Source organism: Ovis canadensis, chromosome 4 (genome assembly GCF_042477335.2).
Source record: "Ovis canadensis isolate MfBH-ARS-UI-01 breed Bighorn chromosome 4, ARS-UI_OviCan_v2, whole genome shotgun sequence".
Taxonomy (NCBI): domain Eukaryota; kingdom Metazoa; phylum Chordata; class Mammalia; order Artiodactyla; family Bovidae; genus Ovis; species Ovis canadensis.
This window is the reverse complement of record NC_091248.1, coordinates 64,931,528-64,958,264: the sequence shown is the minus strand read 5'-3', so window position 1 is coordinate 64,958,264 and position 26,737 is coordinate 64,931,528. Positions and strand designations below refer to the sequence as shown.

General features: G+C 39.6%; 1 gene segment (V, D, J or C); it reads left to right on the top strand.

Annotated features, from left to right (window-relative positions):
* On the top strand, positions 1-22,260 carry LOC138439309 (T cell receptor gamma constant 1-like). The segment is given in 6 exon segments: positions 1-213; positions 372-662; positions 9,743-9,796; positions 12,875-13,204; positions 17,216-17,290; positions 21,808-22,260. Coding segments are annotated over 6 exon segments (933 nt in total).
* The last annotated feature ends 4,477 nt before the right edge of the window (positions 22,261-26,737 follow it).

The following is a 26,737-nucleotide window of genomic DNA, read 5'->3' as shown; positions in this document are numbered from 1 at the left end:
ACAGGGGGGCCCTCAAGAAAGGGTTGGTGCAGAGAGGCGGGGCTCCTCCCCAGGCCTCCCCCAGCACCCACCCCCTCTGGAATCAGCCTGGTGGTCTTTAAGAGAGATCCTCCCTGACTTCTCTGCCTGTCACATCTGCTCAGTATCCCAGTCTAGCTGACTGCTGGGGCAGGATGCGGGCTCCAGCACTGCTTCTGGTTGTCTTGGCTCCTGGTAAGTGTGTTGCCTGAATGCTCCTGGAATTTTTCTGTATGTTGTGGCAATGTGTGTGGGGGGGGAGCGGGGGGGAGGGGGGACTGTGGGGAAGAGGGTCAGACTAAGAAATTAGTGCTTCTCTTTCTCATTATTTTTTGTTGCTTTTCCCATTGCAGTCATGCAGGTATCTTCCAACTTGATGTTAATCACTAGAAAGACTGGGGAGACTGCTTCGTTCCCTTGTGATCTTACACATGGGGCTATCTATATCCACTTGTACAAACATGAGGAGGGGATGGCCCCCCGACGCCTTTTATACTATGACAGCTACAACTCAAAGCCTGTGTTTGAATCAGGAATCAGTGGAACAAAATACCATGTCTATAAGGGCACAGGGAGTAGCTATACATTTACAATCGTAAATCTGCAAGCAAGTGATTCCGGCATATACTACTGTGCTATCTGGGATAAGCACATTGGTTCAGACTTCCTGTACACTGCACTGGAAATTTTGCTTGTGGCTGAAAATCACAGCCCTGATATCAGCAGCTACTTCACTTCCTCCCCCAATTTCTTTTTACTCTAAACAAAGAAAAACCCTGAACTCAATGCCCATGAATCAAACTTTATATTCCATGGTCACAGTCTATAGGCAAGCAGTCTGGCAGGCAGGATATTCTTAGCTCTCCCAGAAGCTGGTAGAGTTCATATGATTTTCTCTTTAAGACAGACAGAGAACCTAGGATTATCTGTGAGGGGAGATATTTAGGAGAGGTAAATGGAAAGGCTAGATAATACTGAACCATTCACCTGATGATTATCCAGAGAAAATGGCTGGGAATAGAGCATCTTTATTATCCAGGAGCATGAAGAATGAGAAATGATGGAATGAAAACTCGGACTTCTTGAACCTCAAGCTGGTATCCAATTTATCTTTTGGAAAAACTGATATTTCTCTTACATAATCAATGAGGGCATGGCTGACGTAGTGAAAGTGTACGGAAAGTGATTGTTTTAGATGGTGGTGGTTGGTGGTTTAGTGGCTAAGTCATGTCCAACTCTTGAGACCCCTCGGACTGTAGCTTGCTAGGTTCCTCTGTCCACAGCAAGAATTCTCCAGGCAAGAATATTGGAGTGGGTTGCCATTTCCTTCTCCAGGGGACCTTCCAGACCCAGGAACTGAACCCAGGTCTCCTGCATTATTGCAGGTAGATTCTTTACTGACTGAGCTACGAGAGAAGCCCCGTTGTTGTATTCTACTTATACCCTCTGTTGAAGTTCAGTCCACAGCCAGAACTGTCTAAAACAGGTAAAGCCAAAGCTTCTTTCTACCCCAACTCCCTACCATTAATAAGGCCATGTGCCAAACTAGATTGAGACTTATCAGATCATAATTTTCTCAATAATTAAAATTAAAGAACACTTTAGGTGAACAATCAATGAATGGTATATATTTCCATTGAAAAGTTATATAGCCAAGGGTTGTGGCTGCCTTATTGGGCTAGGTTTAAGGAAGCAAAATTAATATTGAAATACAAAAACGTCAGCTCACGTGTATATGGTCTCTATGTATTGGTTCCTCCAAATTTGCACCAGTGTCCGAGCTTCTAGAACAGTGTTTCTCAAATGTGGTCCATGTAACGCCTGCATCAGAAGAACCTGAACTGGAATAAAAGTGCATGTTCTGGGCGACACTCAACACAGTGAATCAGAACCATGGAATGAAGGCTGAAATGTGCAGTGTTTGATAGGCTCCTACTGACTCTTCTTCAAACTGATTTGCAGGCCTTGCTGCACTAGCGCAGGAGTGCCTACTAGGAGAGCGCGCATGGTCTTATCCCCAACCCCGAGCCCCATCTGTCTCGTTGCGTCCTGGGTGCTGCTGCTCTCCAGGTCATCACATTTCTCCATCAGAATATCGCAATCAAATCAAACCAAAACAAAACACAGCCTCACACCGCAAGTCAAAGCTTCAGATCCTGCTTAGTTCAGTGACTGCAGACAGCAAGGAACTGGATAGTAAACGCACTGCCTTTAGCTTGCTCTGCTGTATCAGCCACCACATACTGTAACCATTTGCAGCTTTGGGAAAGCCTGAAGCATAACTATATTTTCATTTATACTTTTCCAATGGTGTTAAGACTGTTCTGTGCATTTGATACCTTGATCCACTTTAGTTTGAATTTTTGGGGATGTGTGTAAAGTAACAATCTTAATGTGGAGATCCAATTTCTCCCCCAATTACTGACTAATGCATTATTATATCACGGTTTTTCTTGACATTGTGAAATAACTACTTTTCCATGTACTCACAGAACCCTTATGATCTCTCCCTCAGTTTCCATTCTCTGTCTCTGTTTATACAGGTCAGTTTCTCTAAGGACGCAGCTAGCAGTAGAGACACTGTGTATGTACAAGAAACAAAAACACATGTAGGATAAGCAGTATGCCATACACAACCCAGGTGTGATTGAAGAAATCAGAGGAAATAAAAAATACTTGAAGACGATGAAAATGGGAAAACACCATAAAAAAAAATCTGTGGTATACAGCAAAGCTATTCTAAGAGAGAACTTTATAGTGATACAAGCCCACCTCAAGAGACAAGAAAAACCTCAAACAAACAGCCTAATCTTACACCTAAAAGAACTAGGAAAAAGAACAAATGAAACCAAAGGTAAATGACAGAGAATAAAAATTAGAGCAAAGTAAAGTAGAGACAAAAACATCGTAGAAAAGATCAATACATCAAGAGCTGGTTATTTGAAAAGACAAACAAATTGGTAACCCTTTAGCCAAACTAATCAGGAAAAAAAAGAGAGAGAGAGAACTCAAAGATACAAGATTAGACACGAAATTAGCAGAAGTTAACAACTGATACCACCAAAATACAAATGGCAATAACTCATTACTACAAATAATTACTCCATACATGGCAGAAAATAGACTGCCTAGAAGAAATGGATACATTCCTAGAAATGTAAAAAGTACAAGTTCTCCAGCAAGAATATAAAAACGGCGGGGGAGGGGAAGTCTCTTCAGGAAGTGGTGCTGGGAAAGTTGGACAGATGCTCATAAATCAATGAAGTTAGAACACACTCTCACACCATACACAAAAAGAAACTCATAATGGCTTAAAGATTTAAACATAAAACATGACCATAACTTTCCTAGAAGAAAACACAGGCAAAACATTCTCTGACACAACTCATACCAATATTTTCTTAGGTCAGGCTCCGAAGGCAATAGAAATAAAAACAAAAATAAACAAATAGGACTTAGTCAAACTTATAAGCTTTTTCACATCGAAATAAACCATAAAAAAAGACAACCAATAGAATTGGAGAAATATTTATAAATGATGTGGCCAACAAGGGCTTAATTTCCAAAATATGTGAACAGATCATACAACAAAAACAACAAACAAACAACCCAGAGGCAAAGTGAGCTGAACATCTTAACAGACATTTCCCCAGAGAAGACATACAGATGGCCATAGGCACATGAAAAGATGCCCAACATCACTAATTATTAGAGAAATGCAAAGCAGATCTACCACAAGGTGCAACTTCATACCAGCCAGAATGGCTATCATTAAAATGTCACAAATTACAAATGCTGGAAAGGGTGTGAAGAAAAGGGAATCTTAATACACTGTCAGTGGGAATGTAAATTAGTACAAGCACTATGGAAAACAACATGGAGGTCTCTCAGAAAATTAAAAATAGAATTACCTATGACCTAGCAACCCTGCTCCAGGGCATATACCAGGACAAAACAGTCATTTGAATAGGTACATGCACCCCTCTGTTCACAGCAGCACTGTTCACAACAACCAGAACATGGGGACAGCCTGAATACCCACTGATGGATGAGTGGATAGGGAAGATGTGGTACCTGTCTACAATGGGATACTACTCAGCCATAAAGAGAACAAAACACTGCTGTTTGCAGCCACATGGATACAGCTATAGAATATCATATTCAGTGAAGCAAGTCAGAAAAAGGAAGACAAATACCATATGATATTACTTATAAGTGGAATCTAAACTATGGCACAGAGAAATCTATCTGTGAAACAGAAACAGACTCATAGAGATCAGACTTGTGGTTGCCAACAGGGGGGAAGAGGAGAGGGATGGACTAGGAATTTGGAGTTGGCAGGTGTAAGCTATTGCATTCAGAATGGATAAACCACAAGATCCTACTGTATTGCACAAGGCACTACATCTAATATCCTGGGGTGAATCATAATGGAAAACAATGTTGAAAAAAAGAACATACATATATATAAAACCGAGTCCCTTTGCTATACAGCAGAGATTGACACAAATTGTAAATCAACTACACTTCAATTAAAAATTAAAGAGAAAACATTCTCCAAATTTCTCCTTCTTAAAAATTAAACATTAAGTAAAGGTGTCTCCTGTCCACTTCACATTCCAAGATTTTCTGCCGCAGGACTCAGTTAGTCCCCTGCTCATAGCTCAGTTGGTAAAGAATCTGCCTGCAATGCAGGAGACTCGGGTTTGCTTCCTAGGTCGGGAAGATCCCCTGGAGAAGGAAATGGCAACCTGCTCCAGTATTCTTGCCTGGAGAATCGTATGGACAGAGGAGCCTCGTGTGCTACAGTCCACGGGGTCGCAAGAGTCGGACCCGACTGAGTGACCTTCATTCATTGTCCTTTGTAACTCACACTTTCAGATGCCTTTAATACAAACTTAACGTTTATGGTATTTGATAGAGTTATTTTTTCTTCCAACATATAATTAATAGTTCATAAATAATTTTATGACAATCTATAATTTCCTTATAATTAAAAATGCCTTAATTATATTTTTATATTAACATATGCTTGGAGGATTTGCATTTTATTCATGTCACAGTATTCTTACACCATTATTGTGTTATGTCAGTAACTTTGCAATAAGGGTTAAGAGCTGCTATGCCAGATTAGTTATTTAAAATCATTATTTTAATTAAAAAATTTAAGTTATTTCATATTTCATTTTTATATCAATTTAAAACAAATATAACTAGCTCAGCCCCAATCTTTACAACAGGGAACAAAAAAATAAAATCTTACCTCAAGTCTCATTGGAATTAGTCTATTTATACACATGATTTTAAGAAGAATTTGCATGTTTATGACATTGAGCTTTTCCTTCATGAATATGATATGTCTCTCCATTTATGCAGGTTTAATTTTATGCCCTTTAATAAAACCTTTTACTCTTTCTTCTCACTGTTCTTATATTTAATAAAGCATTAATTATATAACTCTTTAGTTATTCTTTTGCATTTTATTGCTTAAATCTTTCATGCATTTTGAAAAACAAGCAATTCCTAAAGCTCCCAATAATTCTGCTCATGGTCTTGGAATAAGGAAAATCACAGGACAAGTTTTCAGAAAGGAGCTGAGGGGACATCATTCATGACTACAATCGATGCAAAGGGTACACGACAGCCCCAAGTACTAACAACTTAGAATTCTCAATTTTTTTGGTGCACATTCTGTGGATCGTGAGATCTTATTTCCCCAACCAGAGATTGAGCCCAGTGAAAGCAGTAAAAGTGCAGAGTCCTAACCACTGTACTGCCAGGAAATTCCCATGAACTCTCAATTTTAAAAAAAAATCTGTCTAAATGTAATTGGCATCTGAATCTCTCATCCCCTCCCATTGTGTTGGGACTGCGAGCTGAGCTCCTGTGAATGGACAGTTGCCCAACATGACCCTCTTACTTTCATCCCTGGGGCAGAGGAACTGATTGCCCACGGGACTGAGACCATGAACAAGTGACTCTGGAGTAGACATGGAGACAATAAGAGGCTGTCCTGTCTGGTCCTGGCAGATGGACAGCTCATCCGTGCTCAGAGGAGTACTCAGCTGCTCCTGGCAATGTCTTTCCCCTTGCCTCAAGATGAGTGGCTTGAAATTACAGAATAGCCACGAAGAGACTTCTTTTGACTATCAGAGAAATGGATATTGTTTCAAGTTTTCGTTTAAAGACAGTATTATTTCAATGGAGAGAGAATTCTGCAAATTTCTTCCTTTATCTTAGGAAAAATAATATTAAATAAGTCATCATAGCACTTATTTTCTCATTTCCCTTTCCCTTGGTAAAGAATTGTGCTGCCCAATGAATGGAGAGCTTTGTTCACATTTCTCAAGTACACGTGTGATGGCTGATGGGGTATTTGCATTTTCAGTTACTGAAGGTTTTCCTCCTTTTAGCAATACATTCCCAAGTCACTAAACAGCCCTGGTGTTTGTGAAAAGAGAATTGCCTTTCAACTGATGCAAACTCTGAGCAGTTTCAAGAGAACTGAACACCTGCAAATAAAAAAAAAGTCTTGATTCTTTGAATACCATTCCTGGAAATTTAGAAAACCAGGTGGTTAACCACTTGGTGTCAGTGATGTCTTCTTTTCCTGTTTTTATACTTTTCATCTTTCATCAATGTTTTCAGTGATTACTACTTCTTGGAAAGCAGATATTTGGGTCCATTTATCTGAGGAAAGTGGCTTCCCCAGTGGACGCCTGAGTCAGGAAGATTCCCTGGAGAAGGAAATGGCAACCCACTCCAGTATTCTTCCCTGGGAAATCCCATGGCAGGCTACATTCCAAGGAGTTGCAAAGGAGTTGGACACATCCAAGTGACTGAATAATAACAATAAATCTGAGGGAAATCTTATAAAACATTGGCTGCTGTGAAACCTATATCCAAGGACTTCCAAAAGAACTCAGATCAAACTGCCAGTATGAAGTTTTTAGACTTCTAGTCACTTTATAAAGGTAGGAAAAGGCTGGATTATTGTAGGAGCTTTTATCATTGTGACAGCTCAGGCTGGAAGAAGATATTTGGAGAAGGAGCTAACATCATAATAACTCCTCCCGGTAAGTATCATATTTCTGTTCTTACTGTAGTCATAAAATACTGATAGATGCTTTGTAGAAACAACTTGGGATCTCCCTGATCTGGCTGCCACGTTCTTGGTCTCAGCATCTAAACCGTAGTTTTACAGCAATTGGTCACTGTATATGGAAACTAAATCACCTTGTAAATGGTTTATTCTTGTCCCTACTTGTAAGCAGTTGAAATTTGTGTTCTAGAAAACACACACAAAATAGACTCAGGCTTGATAGTGAAGTATTCTGAAAACCATGTCTGTCTTATTGCTTCGTTTATCTTTCTATATTCTAACATAAATAGCATATTATATCATCATATTGGTATGAGTTATTAGTTCACGTTCCTTTTCTTGTAGGCAGTCTATTAAGTGAGAAACTCTTCTCTTACTATCTCTTCTCTATATTTTGAGATAAAATACTGTGCTCCTGAATCTCCTGCAAAACCAATATTACTGATTTTCATCTCATCCCTGAGAGCAGTGGAAGAAAATTCTTACAGTAAATGATTATACAAGATTGATAAACCTCACTTCCTATTACTCTAGCTTCTTAGAAGGAGGCTGAGATTATTTGAAACTTAAACTATCTCATCTCTTGTGAAATTATCTGGACATGGACCAGTTTGTGAGCTCAATGAGCCATTTCAGCTCCAAAGTTCACGAAAGTGTCTTCATGGCTGGGCATTCTCCTTTGCTCTTTCATTCTCTCAGCAAATATTTATCGAGGACCGTTTCTGTGCTGGAAGCTGCAGACAGATGACGGGTGAACAAGACACAGAGCCAGTCTCAATGCCAAGCAGCTTCTGTTCTAGTGGAAAGGCATTCTAGATTCTGGCTTAATTGAGACCTGTCTTCTATGGTCCATGGCTGCAGAACAAGGGCGTCTTGGATTGTTGAGCTTGGTGTAATAGTTATTGCTTATAAAAAACATATCTTTTGTTTGATGGAAGATTTTGATGAAATGGCCTCAAACCAAGCCATTACAGAGAATTTTAATATTAGTCAATATTTACTAAAGGATAGATACCATGATACGTAGTTTCAATGTCTTATACTTTCCTCACCAGTAATCCTTTCATTCCCATTTTAGAGATAAAGAAACTGAGGTTTAGAGAAGTTTAGTTACTTGCCTAAAGTCACATGACTAGCACTGTGGCAAAGTTTGGGATCCAGTAGAGACTTGTCAAACTTAGAGGACTGGATCATTACGTGATATTTGAAACATTAAGTCATGTCTTTACATCCTGAATATGTACCCTTCTGTAGCCTGACCGGGATTCTTTAACTACTAGTAATAGCTCATACTTTGTATTGCCACTCACATGTGAAAACAATGCTCTTGCTTTCAATCATAGCGCTGAAATGACGTCTCTTTCCCTCACAAAGATCATGTAAGTCACATGAATGTGCATTTATTAAACATTCAGAATATGTGTCGGTTCTATCTCAATCCAAAAGAAGTGAATTAAAAACAAGAAATAACAAAGCAAGAAAAAAAAATGTAGTGGAATAGATACCCTATATTAACTGGCTAAAAGAGGCACACCAAAGTTTCAAATATGTTTTCCCGCCACAAAATTAGAAAAAAGAACTTCAATGTGGAAGTCTTTAGTAGGAAAATGAAGTAAAAAGGGGACATTGCCTTCAAAATCCAGTTTATAAAATGGAAGAAATGCTCTTCAAACAAATATGTTTATACTCCCAATGCATCAATGCAATGGACACCAAAATGTAATGTCATTCATGAATGGTGAGCCTCAGCTGAGAAGATGAGGCAGGCAATGAAGCGATCCAACTTAACAAAGGAGAATTTGAGTACCAGGCATCCCGCCATTTTGTGGTCATTTGTCATAAGGCCCATAACTGGAGCTGCAAGCTGAACTTTGGGCATGAACTGGATAGATTTCTTGAAGCTGAAATTTCTGGTAAAATCTTGAGATACCCATAGATTGTGCTGTTGGGGAAAAGGCCATTTGTGTGGACAGCAGAAGTGAAGTTCCGTATACTGGCTGCATACATTAGGCTTTAGCCAATGTTCCCTTTGATTTTGTTCACCCTGGAAATGCAGCAAGTAGGACAGAACAAATGACTGCCTATTAACTGGGTGTGTGAAAAGCTGTGATACAGGCTTGGAGAATCCCAGACCTATCAAAACACAGAGGAATGCAAACAAGTCATCAGTTGCTATGGATCTACTTGTAAACCCCAGATCCTGAATTCCCATCAGATAGGCAAGATTTGCTCCCATGATATTAAAATGTCATGTTGGACCACACAATTATCACAAATAAAAATACTAATCATAATATCAATGATCATATAGTAATATTTACAATCTCTTACCTCTATATAATTTTTATTCAAATGACTTTTCAGATCTTGTTTCATTTTGAGCTCACCAAAACACTAATAAGGATGTTCACTTGACTTAACAGTAGCACTCTCATTTTCAAATAAATAAGGTACCCAGGGTGTTAGTTTATTTGATTTGCTCAACCACAGAGCTTGTTAGGAGCAAAATGAACCAGGACCAGAAGCCTATTGTCTTGAATTAGAAGTCATTATAGTTCTACTAGAATTTGGAGAAATCAGAGAAGCTAATTAGTCTAAAGTTTTTGATACAACTTGAATCACTGTGGAATGATTACATAAAAAACTTCAATGTTGGGGCAAAACTCATTGTCACAGGTAGGTATCAGAAGAATTTTTTTTTTCAGGGAAATAGAAGGTAAGAAATAATTAAATAAGAATGTTATTTACCAAAAATGGGAATATGGATGGGAATTAGATGTAGAGATTTGGGAGAGATTTTACAACAAACTCACAAAGTAAAGAAGAGCATAGACAACACTGTACAAATATTATAAAAGAATTTGGCTTCATGTCTGTGTGGACTTCTAGAAAGGGCTCATCTATAATGTACATAATCATCATGAAAGTATTTGGCCCAGGGTTGAAGTTTGTCATTACAGGTAAGCTTTATGAGTTAACATGTCTCCCTTCCTGATGCTGAAGGGGTATTTCCAAAGAAAGTGGGCTTTGGAGTCAGGCTGACCGAGAACTTCGATCCACCACTAACTACACATGTGAACATGGAAGTTCTTCTCTGGACTCAGTCCCCTAATCTGTAAAATAGCATAACAGTATTATCCAGCAGGGGTTGTACGAGAATTAAATGAGACAGTGTGATGAAGTATTTAGCACATTGTCTAATGCATCAGTATTCCTGTCTGGATAAGCCCGTGGACAGAGGAGCCAGGCGGGCTACAGTCCATGGGGTTGCAAAGAGTTGGACACGACTGAGCACTGTATGTTTTGTTGGCTAACACATCATATGTGTTGGATAGGTGTTTACTCTATTCAAATGTAAAGGGAAAATTGCATCCAAGAGGGAGAGTGTTGGTGGCCAAACTATTGATGAATTGAAATTCTTCAGAGGATGCATCTGTACAATTAACAAATGGAAAGTTATCTTATGGTTCCCTCACACACATAAAATTGAATTGGAAGCTCTCTGTCTCTCTTTAGCAGACTTTGGTTTACATGGCAAGAAAAAAGGAGATTAAAATATGTTTATTTTTTATATGTCTGTTGTTCTATGTGCTTTAAATCTTAATCCTTTAATTTAATTGATATCATTTCTAACAACAACATTTACTGGCTCTAAAATATATTACCAGGAAGCTTGGGCTTCATGCTCATACGTATCAGAAAAAAGCTTTAATTTATAAAGAAAATGATCAAGAAGTGAAGTCAATTAAATATAGATAGAAATCTCATGAATTAAAAATTCTTATTTAAGTATGAAAGAGCTTCAATTATTTAGTTTACAAAAGAAAAATGAGAGGGGAAAAAAGAGGGAAGACCTAAATCACTATCAACAAAGTATATGGTTGCAGAAATACACAGTGTCTCCCTTTTATAATGTGTAAAATACTACCTGTACTAAAAGCAAGATGTATAAAATTAAAATAGCACATCACAACCCAACGGTATTTACAATATGAGTGAAAAAATCAACCCTGTCTGCTTACTGATTTAGAAGAAGAACCAGGAACTTTGCTGCACAGGCAGAAGTTCCCAAGAGTTTTCTTTTCTTCTCAGATGAGAAGTCCAGTTTCTCCCTTCTTAAGAGATTTCCCCGTGAAGGACTTTCCCAGTGGTCCAGCGGTTAAGACTCCACCTTCCAATGCAGGTGCACAGGTTCGAACCCTTGTCAGGATACATGCTTTATGCAGCTGGTGAAAAAAAAGAAAATAGTGGCAGTAAAGCAGTTCAGCAGCCTTAGGGGGCAAATTCAAATTATAGGGAAAACACCAAGAGCCAGAATATTGTGTATTATTCCTCAAGCTAAAACTTCAGATGAAATTCCAAAATAAAATGTGCTTTGGGGGAACATTTTCTGAATTTGGAAAAATTCTAAGTAGATTACTTGATAAGTTTAGTATAAGAGCCTTTCTGAAAATACATTGTTTTTTACACGAAAGTATAGTTAATTCACAATGTTGGGTTATTTTCAGGTGAACAGCAAAGTGATTCAGGTTTTTTTGTGTGTGTGTATTATTTTTCAGATTCTTTTCCATTAAAGGTTATTACAAGATATTTAACATACTTCTCTGTTCTACATAGTAGGTTCTTATTGTTTATCTATTTTATATGCAGTAGTGTGTATCTGCTAATCCCAAATTAGGAGTTTGGGATTAATAATACATTTTCAATAGAAGTTTTGGAGATACTGTTATACAATCAAGGCACTATAAATAACATGCTGCTCTACTCCAAAATCTGGAGTGGTTCAGGTATAAAATTGAGAGGTCATATAAAATTAGAAATAAAGAGAATTTCATCACTTCAGAATTGGGCATGGGATCCACATCTGGAGCTCAAAGTTCAACGTCATGGTACACATGTCAAGCACACGTGGGTGTTGATTCCCATTCTCAAAAGCAGATGTATTGTTTTGTAAAACCAATAAATTTTCTCTGGGTATTTATTTTTATGGTTCATTCCAGAATCAGTTAAATGAAGAGTGAGATTCCACAGAGTTGCAGAATCTGAGAATGTGTTATTTGGACAAGAGAGCATAAACTGCAAAGCACAGGACAGGAAAGGGAAGTAGTTTAGAAGCTAGCAAAGATTTTCACCAATACAGGAACCGTCAGTTACCCAATTGCCCCCACCATCCCTATTCCCACCACCTGCCCATCCACTTCAAAACAGGCTCCAGTATTATAGAACAAAAGAGATTTTTAAAACGATTAATTGGGGACTTCCCTGGCAGTCCAGCGATTGGGACTCCACATTCCCACTCTAGGAAGCATGGATTCAGTCAATAAACATGCTCATGAATTCTGGAAGTCTTGATACGGGGTATTTATATGGGATATTTAAAAGTCATAATCCCAACGGACAGAGGAGACTGGCAGGCTATAGCCATTAGGTCACAAGAGTCAGACACGACTGAAGCGACTTGGCATGCACACAAGATGCACCCCATCTCTGTATATGGAGAGAAACGGAAGGTCAACTTATAATCCAGCTCTGCTACTTAACAGCGGTGACTTTGGGCAAGTTCCATGAAGTCTTGAACTTCTCTTGCCATTAAAAATAAAACAGTACTAAGCACCTAACCACGTACTGCGGATGAAAGGCCATAGTGAGCAGTAGCCTTTTGTTTTTTCACTACTCACTAGGTTTTTCCAAGCCACAACATGTTGGTGTTTCTTTAACCATTCTTTTTAATTACTATTCCATATTCCCCTACAGAGAGAAACCTTGCTGCAGACACTTCCCCCAAGCCCACTGTTTTTCTTCCTTCAATTGCCGAAATCAACCATGATAATGCTGGAACATATCTTTGTCTCCTGGAGAAATTTTTCCCTGATGTTATTACAGTGTCTTGGAGAGTAAAAAATGACAAAAGAGCTCTGCCATCCCAGCAGGGAAACACCATGAAGACCAAGGACACATACATGAAGCTCAGCTGGCTGACCGTGACCGAAAACTCTATGGATAAACAACATGTGTGTGTTGTCAAACACCAGAAAAATATAGGAGGAATTGATCAAGAGATTATTTTTCCTTCAATAAAAGAAGGTAAGTGAATATAAATGTAAATGTAACCTCCCAAAATACTGTTTTTCAAAGGCAATACCCACCTTTCCGGCCAAGTGTTCATGAAAAACAAATATGTTTTGATAAAATGATGTTTCATTTAATGGTAGCTATCTCCCCATAGGATTAAAATAGGATAGGCTTTGGAACATAGAAAAAAAAATTTTACTTCTCTCACCCTCAGTTTCCTCTTCCAAAATATTAAGATCATATGAAGTTTAAGTGTTAGAGTTGTTGTATGGATTAAGTGAAACAACATATGTGAAAGCATCGAGCAACTTAGCACACAACAGATCTTCACTGTTGGTGATCTTGGCTGGTCAGGAAATAACCACATTTATACATCTTTCAGGAATGTCCTTCAGCAGGCAAAGTCATTCTCAATTCAGTTCTCCTTTACAATTCCAAAGCAATGAGTTATTACATGACAAAATGGTGTTTGTATAAGGGAGCCAAATTGCAGCTCAGCAAAGAGAATAATTTGACCACTGTGGTTTTTTAAGGTCTTAGGGTTTTGAAATTTGTATTTTACATACCACTATAAGATAAAATTCGTAATCAAATTTAAAGATTGGGTGATGCTAAAGTGTACAAACTTACTCCCATTCTACATAATGAATGCATTTCTTGCTGTTAGAAAAGGTCTTTCAAGATATTTTTATTGCAGCCCTAGCACATGCCAGGTCTGGAGGGATGTACGGATGGACACTCGGGGGTGAATTACTGTCCATGGAGGATGCATTACAGTCAAGAGAACATACACTTTCCTTGATGACTTAGGGTCACTTGTGATCCAGGCATGACTTCTCAAAGCGGCCCCTGTGAGCAGATGCTGGACATGTCCATGCAGTGTGGACAGAGAGCTGGGAGGGGCCTTGGCCCTGGCAGTGGTCCTGTAACTAACTGGACTCACGATTGAATGTCCTGCATGTTCAGCTAACAGACCAAAGGCCCCAAAGCGCCCCTCAGAAGGAATCCTTCTGTGCTTTTCCCTGTGGTTAGGAAACCTTTTTAAAGCAGTGGGAACCAAGCACATAAGATGTGCATAGATGTTTGCTGTGCATCAGTCCGAATTTCTGAAGTAAGTCTTTATCTTCTCTGATTCTTAGTCTATCCAGTGATCAAATCAGGTGTGAACACTTGTCTTGGTTTTGTCCTGGGGCTGCAATGAAGAACAAATGAAATAACATCGGAGGAAACCCTTGTTTTCCAAAATATGACATGGCTGTACTTATTTATATATTCATCATATCCATTTATATCCTGTCCTAAAACTAATTAAAAATAAAATTACCAATATAGCTCTAAATTTTTATTTTTATTCTAATAGAAAAGAAGCAAATTTGCAGTTTAATATAATCATGGTTTTAAGTGTCCTACTTGAGGACACTAAAAGCACTAGGTTTTAAATTTTCTCGTGATGAGAAAAAAATAAGTATATAAGTTTCATTGTGCTGGTTACCATATTAGAGAGACATTCCAGTTCATAATGTGTTTTACCTGAACACAATTCTGAAACAAATGCATTCCAAGGGTTTCTCATGGCTGTAAAGCTAATGATGGCATTTCGGTTAATGTTATTCTATAGCAAATTTCCATTGCTATTTCTTAAAATTGTTTTGTTTTTGATAAAAGCTAAGAATATAACATGAAGTGCATATCAATGAAATGACTTTACAGAGAAATAAATCTAATCTGGTCCTAGTTTTCAACCAACCTTCACTGAGAAAGAGAACTTATAATAAACACATAGAGTTTATTATGAAACTTTGTTACTTGATTGTTTCTGCCTCAACCAATGCATGTTAATAAGAGGTTTGTTTATCTTTTAGTGAATAAAGTCATTGTAAGGGAAAGAAGGAGGCTTTCAAGCACATTAAAGTCAGTTTCTGAGGATATTTTAACATGGGCTCCCTGGTAGCTCAGTTGGTAAAGAATCTGCCTGCAGTGTAGGAGACCCAGGTTCAATTCCTGGGTTGGGAAGATCCCCTGGAGAAGGAAATGGCTACCTACTCCAGTGTCCTTACCTGGAAAATCCCATGGACAGAGAGGAACCTGGTGGGCTGTAGTTCATGGGGTTGTGAATAGTCAGGCACGACTGAGTGACTAACACTAACATCTAAACGTGACTACTAATATTTTCACTCTTGGGATTTACTCTAAAGTCTTTAAACCTCAAATCAATTTTTCAGAGCTTACTGAACAAAGACCTCATTGAGGGCATAAAATGGCATATCAGAACCAAATCTGTATGAACAAGAACATATCCAGGAGAAAAAGGATAAATACAACAACCATTGTTTTCCTCCATCCAATAGCCCATTGTCTTTTAAAAAAATTTTCTACTTTTATGACTGTCTTTTTATTTTTTTTTTACATTATTTATCTCAGTTTCTATCGAGTCACAGAACTACAACTGTGGTTTGGCCTGTTTTTCTATATCTGGATCTTTCTATATCTGGAATTGCACTGAAATGTTGAGCTCTTATAATAATAAAAAAAAAAGGTCATTGATAAGAATAATGAAGGTATCTGGAAAAGAAGATGCTTTTAGTGTCTACAGTAGTGGAATTATATTGTTTATAGGTTAATTTCTCTTTATTTCTGGGGCTTATTTTACAAACTACTTCCCACAGGCCCTGTCTCATTTAATCTCCCACGATGATCCTCTGAATGCTGGCTCTGCCATCACTGGTACCACTGGTACAACTCTCTGCCAGTCACTTTCCGTCTGATCCTCATTTCCTCTTTGTAACATGGAATCCTCCAAAATACACCCCACTCAGTGTCACTGGAGGATGAAAGAAGATAATACACGTGAAGTACTTAAGCAAGCTACAGTCACTCTCTGGCTATCAGCCTGATTAATACTGTTTTCATTATGCCCACAAACACCACAAATGCAGAAAATCAGGGGATGTGCTTGATTTGGAAAGGTGTGGCTGCTTTCCTCTGCTTAGACAGGAAGTTTGCCTGAGCCAGACTCTTTCAAACGTGGGATTCCCTTGGTGCACTCTTGGATTGGATGAATAAGACTGGGTAGCAACTCTTCCAGAGAAGGCAATGGCACCCCACTCCAGTACTCCTGCCTGGAAAATCCCATGGATGGAGGAGCCTGGAAGGCTGCAGTCCATGGGGTCGCAAGAGTCGGACACGACTGATCGACTTCACTTTCACTTTTCACTTTCATGCATTGGAGAAGGCAATGGCAACTCACGCCAGTGTTCTTGCCTGGAGAATCCCAGGGACGGGGGTGCCTGATGGGCTGCCGTCTATGGGGTCGCAGAGTCCGACACGACTGAAGTGACTTAGCAGTAGCAGCAGCAGCAACTCCTCATCCCGGCAGTGGGTGCTGACCATGCAGAGTAGCCACTTTTTCTGATGATTTGTCTTTGCAACAAGTATTTCTCAAACACCTACTTTGTAGCAGACACAGTGCTAGGAGCTATGAATACAGAAGGAAGATAAGATGCCCTCGGGTATTAGCCTCCAGTTACAGTAATAAGTAAAATGTAACCCTCATGAACTTCAACATTTTCACGTGTAGAAAATCATATATGAATTAAAACTATGGATTACGTAGAATCACACCAACTATTTTTGTAATTGTAGGGCTCATGTTTTTAATTACTGTCTCTCTGTCAGCAGGTTTTATATGTGTATATATATATATATTACACACACATATATATTGCAATATACACACATGTATAAACATATGTGCATGTGTGCGAAGTTGCTTCAGTCATGTCCAAATCTTTGCAACCCCATGGACTGTAGCTCACATGGCTTCCCTGTCCATGGGATTCTCCAGGCAAGACTATCAGAGTGGGTTGCTGTGCCCTCCTCCAGGGGATCTTCCCCAGCCAGGCACCAAAACTCTGTCTCCTGTGACTCCTGCACTGCAGGAGGATTCTTCACTGCTGAAACATACTCGCAGTATCAAATAATGGGCACAGATAATTCATTAATACTTTTTCTCATTTCTCGTAGTTGTCACCTCAGCTGTCACTACTACTGAGCCTCCAACTACTGAGCCTCCAAATGATTGTTTGACTGATGAAAGCAGTAAGTTTTTGTACAGATTTGTCTTTATGTCATGCTTTTGTCTTTCTTTCTGCCTGATCTATTTATCTTTTGAACTTCTCTGTTTTAAAGTGGAAAAGACCAATTATCTGAAACTGTGGGGCTCATCATAGTTATACTGATCATCTCCATTGTTACCTGTCAATAGACTATATACATATATGTATGTATATATACACAGACACCAGATTATACATACATATGCACGCACTGTAAAATAGTGGGTGTGGACAACTGATTAATACTTGCTTCCTTTGCTTTTAGAAGTTACAGGTACTGGTTCTAAAACAGCTTGTCTGAAAGACGAACGTGGTAAGTTTTGCTTATGTTTGCCTTTAAGACATCCTATAGCACTTTTTCCCCTCCTGACCAATTACCTTTCTAAAAATGTTATTTATGTATTTTTAAATGTAACAAAGATGAATATTTTGAATGATGCAATTTAAACAATTACAATTCAAAAAAAAATGATACCAAAAAAAGGGTACAATTCACAAAGTAATAGACACCATAAACAGTTAGACACCTAACAACAAAGAAACAAAGATACCTAAAGCAAAAATCAGAAGAAATATAAGGGAAAAGAAAAAAAAATATAATCATAATGAGACATATTAACATTTCTCTGAGAATATTTTATCAAGCACAGAAAAAATAAAAATGGGAGCATCTTGAATGATGTCATTGATAATTTAAATATAGTAGATGTCTATTTATATTAATTTACATTAATCTTATATCCTATACCAATATATTTAACATTTTGTATCTCATATATTGTTATTAGATATCCATAGGCAATTTAGAAAAACTGACAAAAAGATATACATTACCAAATTTCTAAAAGTAGAATTTTTTTGTCAATCACTTATACACACATATTACTTTTGAAATTATTTTCTGTTATAGGTTATTACAAGATAGTGACTATAGTTCCTTGTGCTAAATAGTAAACATTTGTTTCTTGTTGCATATCTATTTTTTTTAATTAGAAATCTAGCATCTTATTCAAACTAAGTCAAACAAATGAAATCAAAACGTCATAGTTCAGATTGGCTGGGCAAATGCAACATATGCATGTAGGCACTCCCATTTACCATGTCACTCCACTTGACCCCCCAGGCTGTATGTAATTGTTTTATATTGTTAGGTTAATCATGTTCCCATTATGGCTTGCAATTGTAATTATCTTTTATTTTTTGTTTGGCTATTGATTGTGAAAACTGATACGCATCTTTCACTATTGTGGCTATGAAATGGCAACCCACTCCAGTGTTCTTGCCTGGAAAACCCTAAGGACGGAGGAACCTGGCAGGCTATATAGTCCATGGGGTCACAAAGAGTCAGACACGACTGAGTGACTAACACTAACATTAACTATTACTCACTTAATACCGTTGCATCATGACTGGTCAACAGAAAAATAATAGAATTCTATATCACCAAAACTACCATTTCATAGAAAAACCTGTAAACACTTTTAAAAATCCAGATGTGTATTAGAATTAACTTGGAATTTTTTGAAAAATACAAATGCCCAGGTATTGCTTATTTTTTGCCAGGGCTCCAGATATGTTTCTAATAAGAAACCGTGTTTAAAAACAGCTGGACTGTATGAGGATCTTTTACTTTTATCTAGTTTGTTTTACTTCTTCTATTTCATATCAGTGCTCCCACTTCATTTAGTTTACTTTTTCCAATTTCTCCACCTCTTCTTTTCTTTTTTTTGACGTTCATTATCAAGCCTTTATCAAGCATAGTAGAAAAGTTACTGTATACTTATATATAAATAATATGTATAATATATATATTTTAGAAAGCATGAATTTTTACCTGGTCAACTATCTCTTGAACTTCCTTGGCTAATGTCAAGAAAAAGTGAATTATTCCTGAAACTGTGGTGTTCCTACATTTAATCAGAGTATTGTTAGCAGATCTTCTGTTATATACACATGCATATTAACACACACAGAGTTAGTCACATATGTGCCACTGTCTAATAATATATATGAATGATTGACAAGACAATTGATTAATACCTGCTCTCCTTTCTTCTAGAAGTCACTGGTGATACTAATTCTACAAAGGCATGTCAGGAAGGTGAAAACAGTAAGTTTTGTCTTTGTTTGCCTTTGTGTCATGTTATAGCACTTTTTTCCCTCTGGATAAATTTAACTTTTGAACTTCCTTGATTTAAGGTAGAAAAAACAAAATGTCTGGATATTGCAGAATAGACTGCATATTTTAAGTAAATCCATCATTCCTGAAGAGTCATCTTAACTCATTAAATGCTGGTTTTGGTGTAAGATGGCTCTAAATGAGAGGATGCACTGATAGGCTCTAAATTATTTCCATAGTGGGCTTCACCCAGTTGTGTAGATTTTGTTTGTAATAATTGGAGAAACTTGATATCAAGTGGCTTCTAGATTTTTTTAAAGTTTTAGCGCTTGCTGATAACTAATACGTGAACTGACACTTGCTGAGAGCTGGATGTACATAAGGTGCTGTGCTGTATCTTATGTGCATATTTTGTTTATTCATCATAACACTCCTGTGAGGTGGTGCAACATTTTCCCATACGTTTTCAATGAGGGCCATGAGCCAAAATTACTTAAATCCCTTGTACCAAGCTACACAGCTAGATATGAGGATTCAACAAAGGCCATCTGAATCCATGGTTAGGACACTCACTCAGTTCTTTATTCCATCTCTAAGATATAGAGCAAGAATCCTAAAACCAACGCCCTGAGACAGGGTGGACCCATGCGCAGGGTATAAGTGCGTGAATTTCCGACTATCACAGACAGGAATTTAACACCAGTTCTTTTATTATTAGTTGCACAAACCTGGGTACATGACTTCTATTTCTGGGCAATAGTGCCCTCTTCTGCCAATAGGGAACAATTGCACCCAACTCAGTTATTACAGAGATAAGGTGGCACCCCACTCCAGTACTCTTGCCTGGAAACTCCCATGGATGGAGGAGCCTGGTAGGCTGCAGTCCATGGGGTCACTGAGAGTTGGACATGACTCAGGGGCTTCACTTTCACTTTTCCCTTTCATGCATTGGAGAAGGAAATGGCAACCCACTCCAGTGTTCTTGCCTGGAGAATCCCGGGGATGGCGGAGCCTGGTGTTCTGCCGTCCACGGGGTTGCACAGAGTGGGACATGACTGAAGACTTAGCAGCAGCAAGGTCACCTGTGTGGAATGTTTCCCATAGGGTATCCATTTAGCTGGCACAGGATCAGTACCAGTTGGGGCCCCTTCGCCCTCCATGAAGGTTCTCAGTGAATTTAGAAGCACTGGCGATGGTGCTGCTGATCCCTCCTCCGTTCCCAGTGTCAGGGGGCCTGGAACTCAGCTAACATCTGACCTGACTCAGGGCCATGAGTTATGAGCACGTCTGTCCCCTCCTGAGATCCTTTCCACACCACATACTAGTGATTCTCGAGTTCTGACTCCATGAAGGTAAAGCATAGAGAAGGGGAACTTGTACAGGAAGAAACTCAGCCTTGTAGTCCACTGAGCAGCAAGTCAGGCGGTATCCTTGTTAATTGCTTCTTGACATCATATTTTTCTTGCAAAACTGCGAAGGGGAGTAAGTGCAATTATGCTATAACATCAAGGGCACGAGGTTAGATATCTAAGAGAGACAGGTGACGGAGGCGTGAGCCCCTAAGCTTTCGGGGTTTGGGACTAACCACTCTCTTCCAGTTTGTACAAAGTTCTCCTTACTGAAACCTTCCACCCGCCTCACGGGGCCACAGCCAGATCTCCCTGGTTGACCCCTTCATAGGAATCTCACTGGGGCACAACATGTAATGGCTCAGATGCTTCCACATCAGCCATTCAGCTTGCTGTTTATGCTTAACTTTGATGTCTGGGGCATTTCCTGCACATGGAAATGCAGGACTCCAGAGCAGCTAAGGACGCCTTCTTCAGACTCAGGTTGCCGGGACTGAAATGTGATTTCTGGTGCTTTCTAAATGTGTGACACCAAGCAAATTATTTCTCTCTGTCCTCAGTTTACTGGTAAAAGTGAGTTGAAAGTGATAATCTCATAGGTTATCTGAAAACTTAAATAAGGTTAGAATTTTGCATGCAAAGCTCTCAGAATAAGTGTTTGACATGTGGCTAGGGGTTAACAAACAACCCCTGTTATTATTACTCAGAGATGTGATGGGGGAAAAAATGCAAAATGCTATTTATCACAAATATTTTTCCCATTTGTACTTATTCTTTCAAAACACAACCTTGCTTTTTAATATTTTGGAAGGTTCTGTTGAATTTAGTTGAAGCTGTTGATCGACTTGAACTGTCAGCTAGATGCTGAGCTTTTCTGGTGGGGGTGGTGCTCACGGTGGTTGCACCCATTTTCTTTGGGTTTGGTGCCACTTCTTTGCAGATCACCAGCAATAAATCATTGTGGCCACTTCCGTGAATATGTCCTCTCCTCTCAAAAGGACCCTTGAAACTAACCAGAATGACTTCTCCTAGGTGCCCTGCAGCTGCAGCTCACGACCACCTCTGCCTATTACACCTACCTCTTACTCCTCCTCCTGAGCACAGTCTACTTTGTTGTCATCATTTCCTGTGTGTTTAGGAGAACAGGCGTCTGGTGTGACTGGAAGATCTCATGACGGGGGGTGGCTACCGAGAGGTCAACTTTCCTTCGCCATCTAGAGTCCCAGAAATCCTCTGCTTGCCTTTTGGTTTGGGTTATCTCAATTCAGATGTGTATTTATCTCTGATGTCATAGTTGTCCCACCCCCAAGTCCTTTCAACTCCTGAGCGCACACTGTGGGCAGCTCCCTGTCTCATCCCTCAGCACCTCCACCCAGACCACAACCCTGACCCTCCCTGTCACACACCCTGGAGAAGTCAGCTTTGCTGCTCGAATTCTGTACTTAGATTTTCATAACATGCACAATAAATACGAAAGAATCACAAGCCCCCTTTTGTCTGTGTACTTTAACTTCATGAAATCTAACCAAGGTGAGAAACAGCATGACAATCAAGCTACCAAACTCAGCGCTGATTGTAATAGTGGTCAACACCGCGTTTCCAGGTCTTTCACTGACATGGTGGTAGTTATGGTGCTTTCTCCGGGGCACCGGCTCCAAGACGACCGGTGGAGCCGGTCCAAGAGGAGCCAAACAAAGGTGCCCGTGTTCCTTCTCTTTCAGAGTCACCAGATGCAGAATCGTTGGTTTGGGGCTTTCGGATAGTGACAATATAATACCCAGCATGCCTTGCACTGTGTGTGCTCACATCTGTGCTAGGGTCTCACAGGCCTGACTCCAGGTCCTCGTGTTAACCCCTGATGAGACCCGCACCAACACCAGGGGAGCCTCGGGCGGAGGACAAAGCATGCAGACTCTGACCCCCAAGGGCCTGGGTTTGAACCCTGGGTCTGTGTTAGCACTTGTGTGATCTCAGACAGCTCTTTCAGCTCTCCGTGTCATCATTTCCTCATTAGGGTAATGCAGTTACAGAGCCCTGTCTCCTGGAGTGTGAGGATTAGATGAGTCCATGAGGCCTGGTCCAGGCAAGTTCTCAACAACATTAGTATCTACTGTCAGAACAGATTCCACACGTACACAAATGCACTGAGATTCATTGCTAAGCTTACTTCCCCACAAAGAAATTAGATGTAGATGGAACAGAGTCTCTGTTTCTACTGTTCATCAGGTAATCCCATTAATCATTAAAGAACCCCTGGAAGAAGCAACAGTTAAAGTTCTCAGTTTATAGGCTGGAGAGGTTAAGTTGTCTGTTCCTGATCGCTGTTTTGTAAATAAGAGTCCTTCAGGTTTTTCTGAACCTGGAGCTCACATTTTGTAATCTAGTATCACATGGCTTTCCCTTGATTCACTTTCTGCTGGGAAAAAACAAACTACAACAGGACAAAACACACACTGCTCTTTCCTAAAGGCTTCCTCCAAGGATTCAGAGAGAATTTTCTTAAGAGTTTGTGGTTGCATCTGTTTTTCCTTTTTTTTTTTAATTTTTACTTTATTTTACTTTACAATACTGTATTGGTTTTGCCATACATTGACATGAATCCACCACGGGTGTATACAAGCTTCCTACTCTGGTCTCAACATATCTACTTCCTTGGATGTCAACATGGTGGAAATCCTGCCTTAGTCTATGTGTGTGGTTTTACCACTTCTTTTTCTTTTCTGCTGAAATGTTTGTTCATGTCTTTCAACCATTTTTCCTATTGAGTAATAATATTAATAAACAGGACACTCACTTTATGTGTTTCTGTGTATTTCTGTAAGTACAGACATAAAACAAAAAGTTAAATTCATGGTAGAAGGAAGGAAAAATAAGTTAGTGTACATTTTCTATTTTCTCTAATGAATCCTTTTAAAGGAAATTTTTTATGTATTAGAACTGAAACACTGTCTTATTCAAAATTGGAAAAGTTTTTGTTTGTTTCTTTGTGTATAATCAGCTTCAGTGTGTATGAAACAAGTTCTTAGGAAATTAAACAAAGGTTCCCATTTGAAAACAAAAAGAATCCGTGGGATTCTCCAGGCAAGAATACTGGAGTGGGTTGCTATTTCCTTCTCCAGGGAATCTTCCCAGCCCAGGAATCGAACCTGGGTCTCCTGCATTGCAGGCAGATTCTTTACTGACTGAGCTATGAGGGAAACCCTTAGATTGAGCCCACGTTCCCATTAATTTGACCAGTCCTCTTTAGGTAAAATACATTGCCCTCATCTTAGAGATTTGGAAATATTTATTCAATGGGAAGAAATAATGTAGTAAGTATAGAAGCCAAGAGGGGAAACCTGCCTCTTTAGGATGCAAGTTTCTTTTCAAATTATGGTTTTCTCCAGATATACACCCATGAGTGGGATTGCTGGATTATATGGTAGTTTTATTGCAACATGGATGGATCTGGAGATTATCATACCAAGAGAGGTAAATCAGCCAGAGAAAGACAAATATCGTATGACAACACTTATATATGGAATGTAAAAAAAATTATACAAATAAACTTATATTAAAAAAATACTGGATTCACAGACTTAGAAAACAGTTTTACGGTTACCAAAGGGGAAAAGTTGGGGGAGGGATATATTAGGAGTTGAGGATTAACATATACACACTGCTAAATATAAAACAGATGATCAACAAGGACCTACGGCATAGCACCAAGAACTCTGCTCAATATTCTGTGATAACTTATATGAGAAAAGAATCTGAGGAAGAATGGATATTGTATATGCATAACTGGATCACTTTGCTGTACACCTGAAACTAACACAGCATTATAAATCAACTATACGCTACTATAAAATAAAGATTAAATTTTAAAAAGGAAGCAATAAAAATTTTAACAAGGGGAAATTTGCAAATCTCTGAAAAGTTTTGTGCAGCTGATTTCCCAGCCAGGACCATACTGGACAGTGTCTCCTGTGGTCTCCAACTTCCTGCTCCTCTCGCCCTGGGCTGCGCTGGCCTGGGCTGGGTGGAGAGGGGAGGGCAGTGGGGCTGGGGCGGCAGCCTGAGTGGCAGCAGGAGGGCGCTGGTGTGGCTGATGGGGGTTCATTCTCTCAGGCTTCCGTTTTGTTCACATGCTCAAAACCACATTTTGGTTGATTTGTGGAAACTGTGTAAAGTCAAACAGGCCCTACTGGTTGAGACTGTACAAGGGGTAGCTGAGGTGTCAAAAAAATATAAGCACAGTTAAACCACAACCAACTTTACTCACTTTCAAAAGGTTGCAGCTAATGGAAGAAAAGTTCTCTCTACACAGGCATGTAATTGTTATCACACACACTAGGCTGTGGGTCATGGTTCCCCATTACGGAAGTATACACAAGTGCATACTCAGTTGCTTCAGGCGTGTCTGACTCTGCGACCCTATGGACTGCAGCCTGCCAGGCTCCTCTCTCCATGGGGACTCTCCAGGCAAGAATACTGGAGTGGGTTGCCATGCCCTCCTCCAGGGGATCTTCCTGACCCAGGGATCGAACCCAAGTCTCCTTTGTCTCCTGCATTGCAGGCAGATTCTTTACCGCTGAGCCACCAGGGAAGCCCATTTAAATATACAGTTCCTCCAATTAGCTCCTAAGTGAGTTGGGAAACTTATGCCCAGAATGTTCAGATGCTGTACCTTCAACCACGCCCTTGACCCTGAAGGAAAGAGCAGACAGGACTCCTTGCAGCACTAAGATCATCCTTGACATTCCTCCAGCCACTAGTGCTCTTCCTTAATCTGTGACTTACTGAGGGTGGTACTTCTTGGTTTCATTTTCTCAGTGTAGATGGGAGGACACAAGACCCAATCCCTGAACCAAGCTGCATGGACAGATGTGAGATGCTTTTTCCTCACAAGAAAATAGACACAGAAGACCAAGGTTGACCTGTGCAATTGAGTGTCATATACTGAGTCACCCAAGACTCTGTAAAGGGACTAAATGATTTTAGAGTCAACCTGAGCAAGGCTTACTAGGGGATAGTAAATCAGATGACAGTATGACAGGTGAATAGCAGAGGGTTGTTCAGCAATGTGAGCATGAAGAGCAGGTGTCTCCCCCTACACACACCCAGTAGGTCCAGACCTTGCACTCCATCCATCCAGTCCCAGAGGGAGGCAGGGCTTCACGGCTGAGGTCAAGGCTTCATCTCTCACAGTCCGACCACAGGGCACATTCAAGGCGCATCCTCATTCCTCTTGTTTCTGCTCTGAAAGCCAACATCTAGGGGGACATGCCCTCCTAGGGAGACTAGCCGAGTCATACTGGTCCAGCCCAAGACTTGGGGGCAGAGCATTTCTCAGGTTAAAATCACACACTGATGTCTGGCTCAGGCCCCAGCTATGATCATGGTGTAGACACGGGTTCACTCCTGGGACAGGATGCTCTCATCTAATAACATCACTGAGGTTTTAGTCCAAGGCCAGACCCTGGAGCTCCCCGCTACCCTCTCTCCATGTAAGAAGCTCCTCCTGGTGAGGCCCCAGATCCCCAGGGAGCCTCCAGCTGCATTTCTGTCCTGTGGCCCATTCTTAGACTGAGCATGGGTGGAGTCAAATATATCCACACAAATGACCATTTCCACCCAAACCAGTGCCATTTTATTTATATACAGCTAAGTGTTTCCTGACTAACACAATGAATATATTAAAAAAAAAATCCAAAAATGAATAGACATGCCACCTTCCTATGAAGCAGTATGTTGAACATTCTTGTTGAAAAAGACTATCTCACAATATAATTGAGTTTATTTTTATTCAAACTAACTAAATACAAGGGAATATGATGGCAATAATTTCATGGCGTAGTTTCAAAGAAGAGTATCCAGACTAATTTAGATCATTCTCTTAAGATAAAGAGACTGTTTCTGGAGAACTTTGGTATGTATTCATAATCCCTTGTGTCCCCCTTATTCCAACACGTTAGGCCAA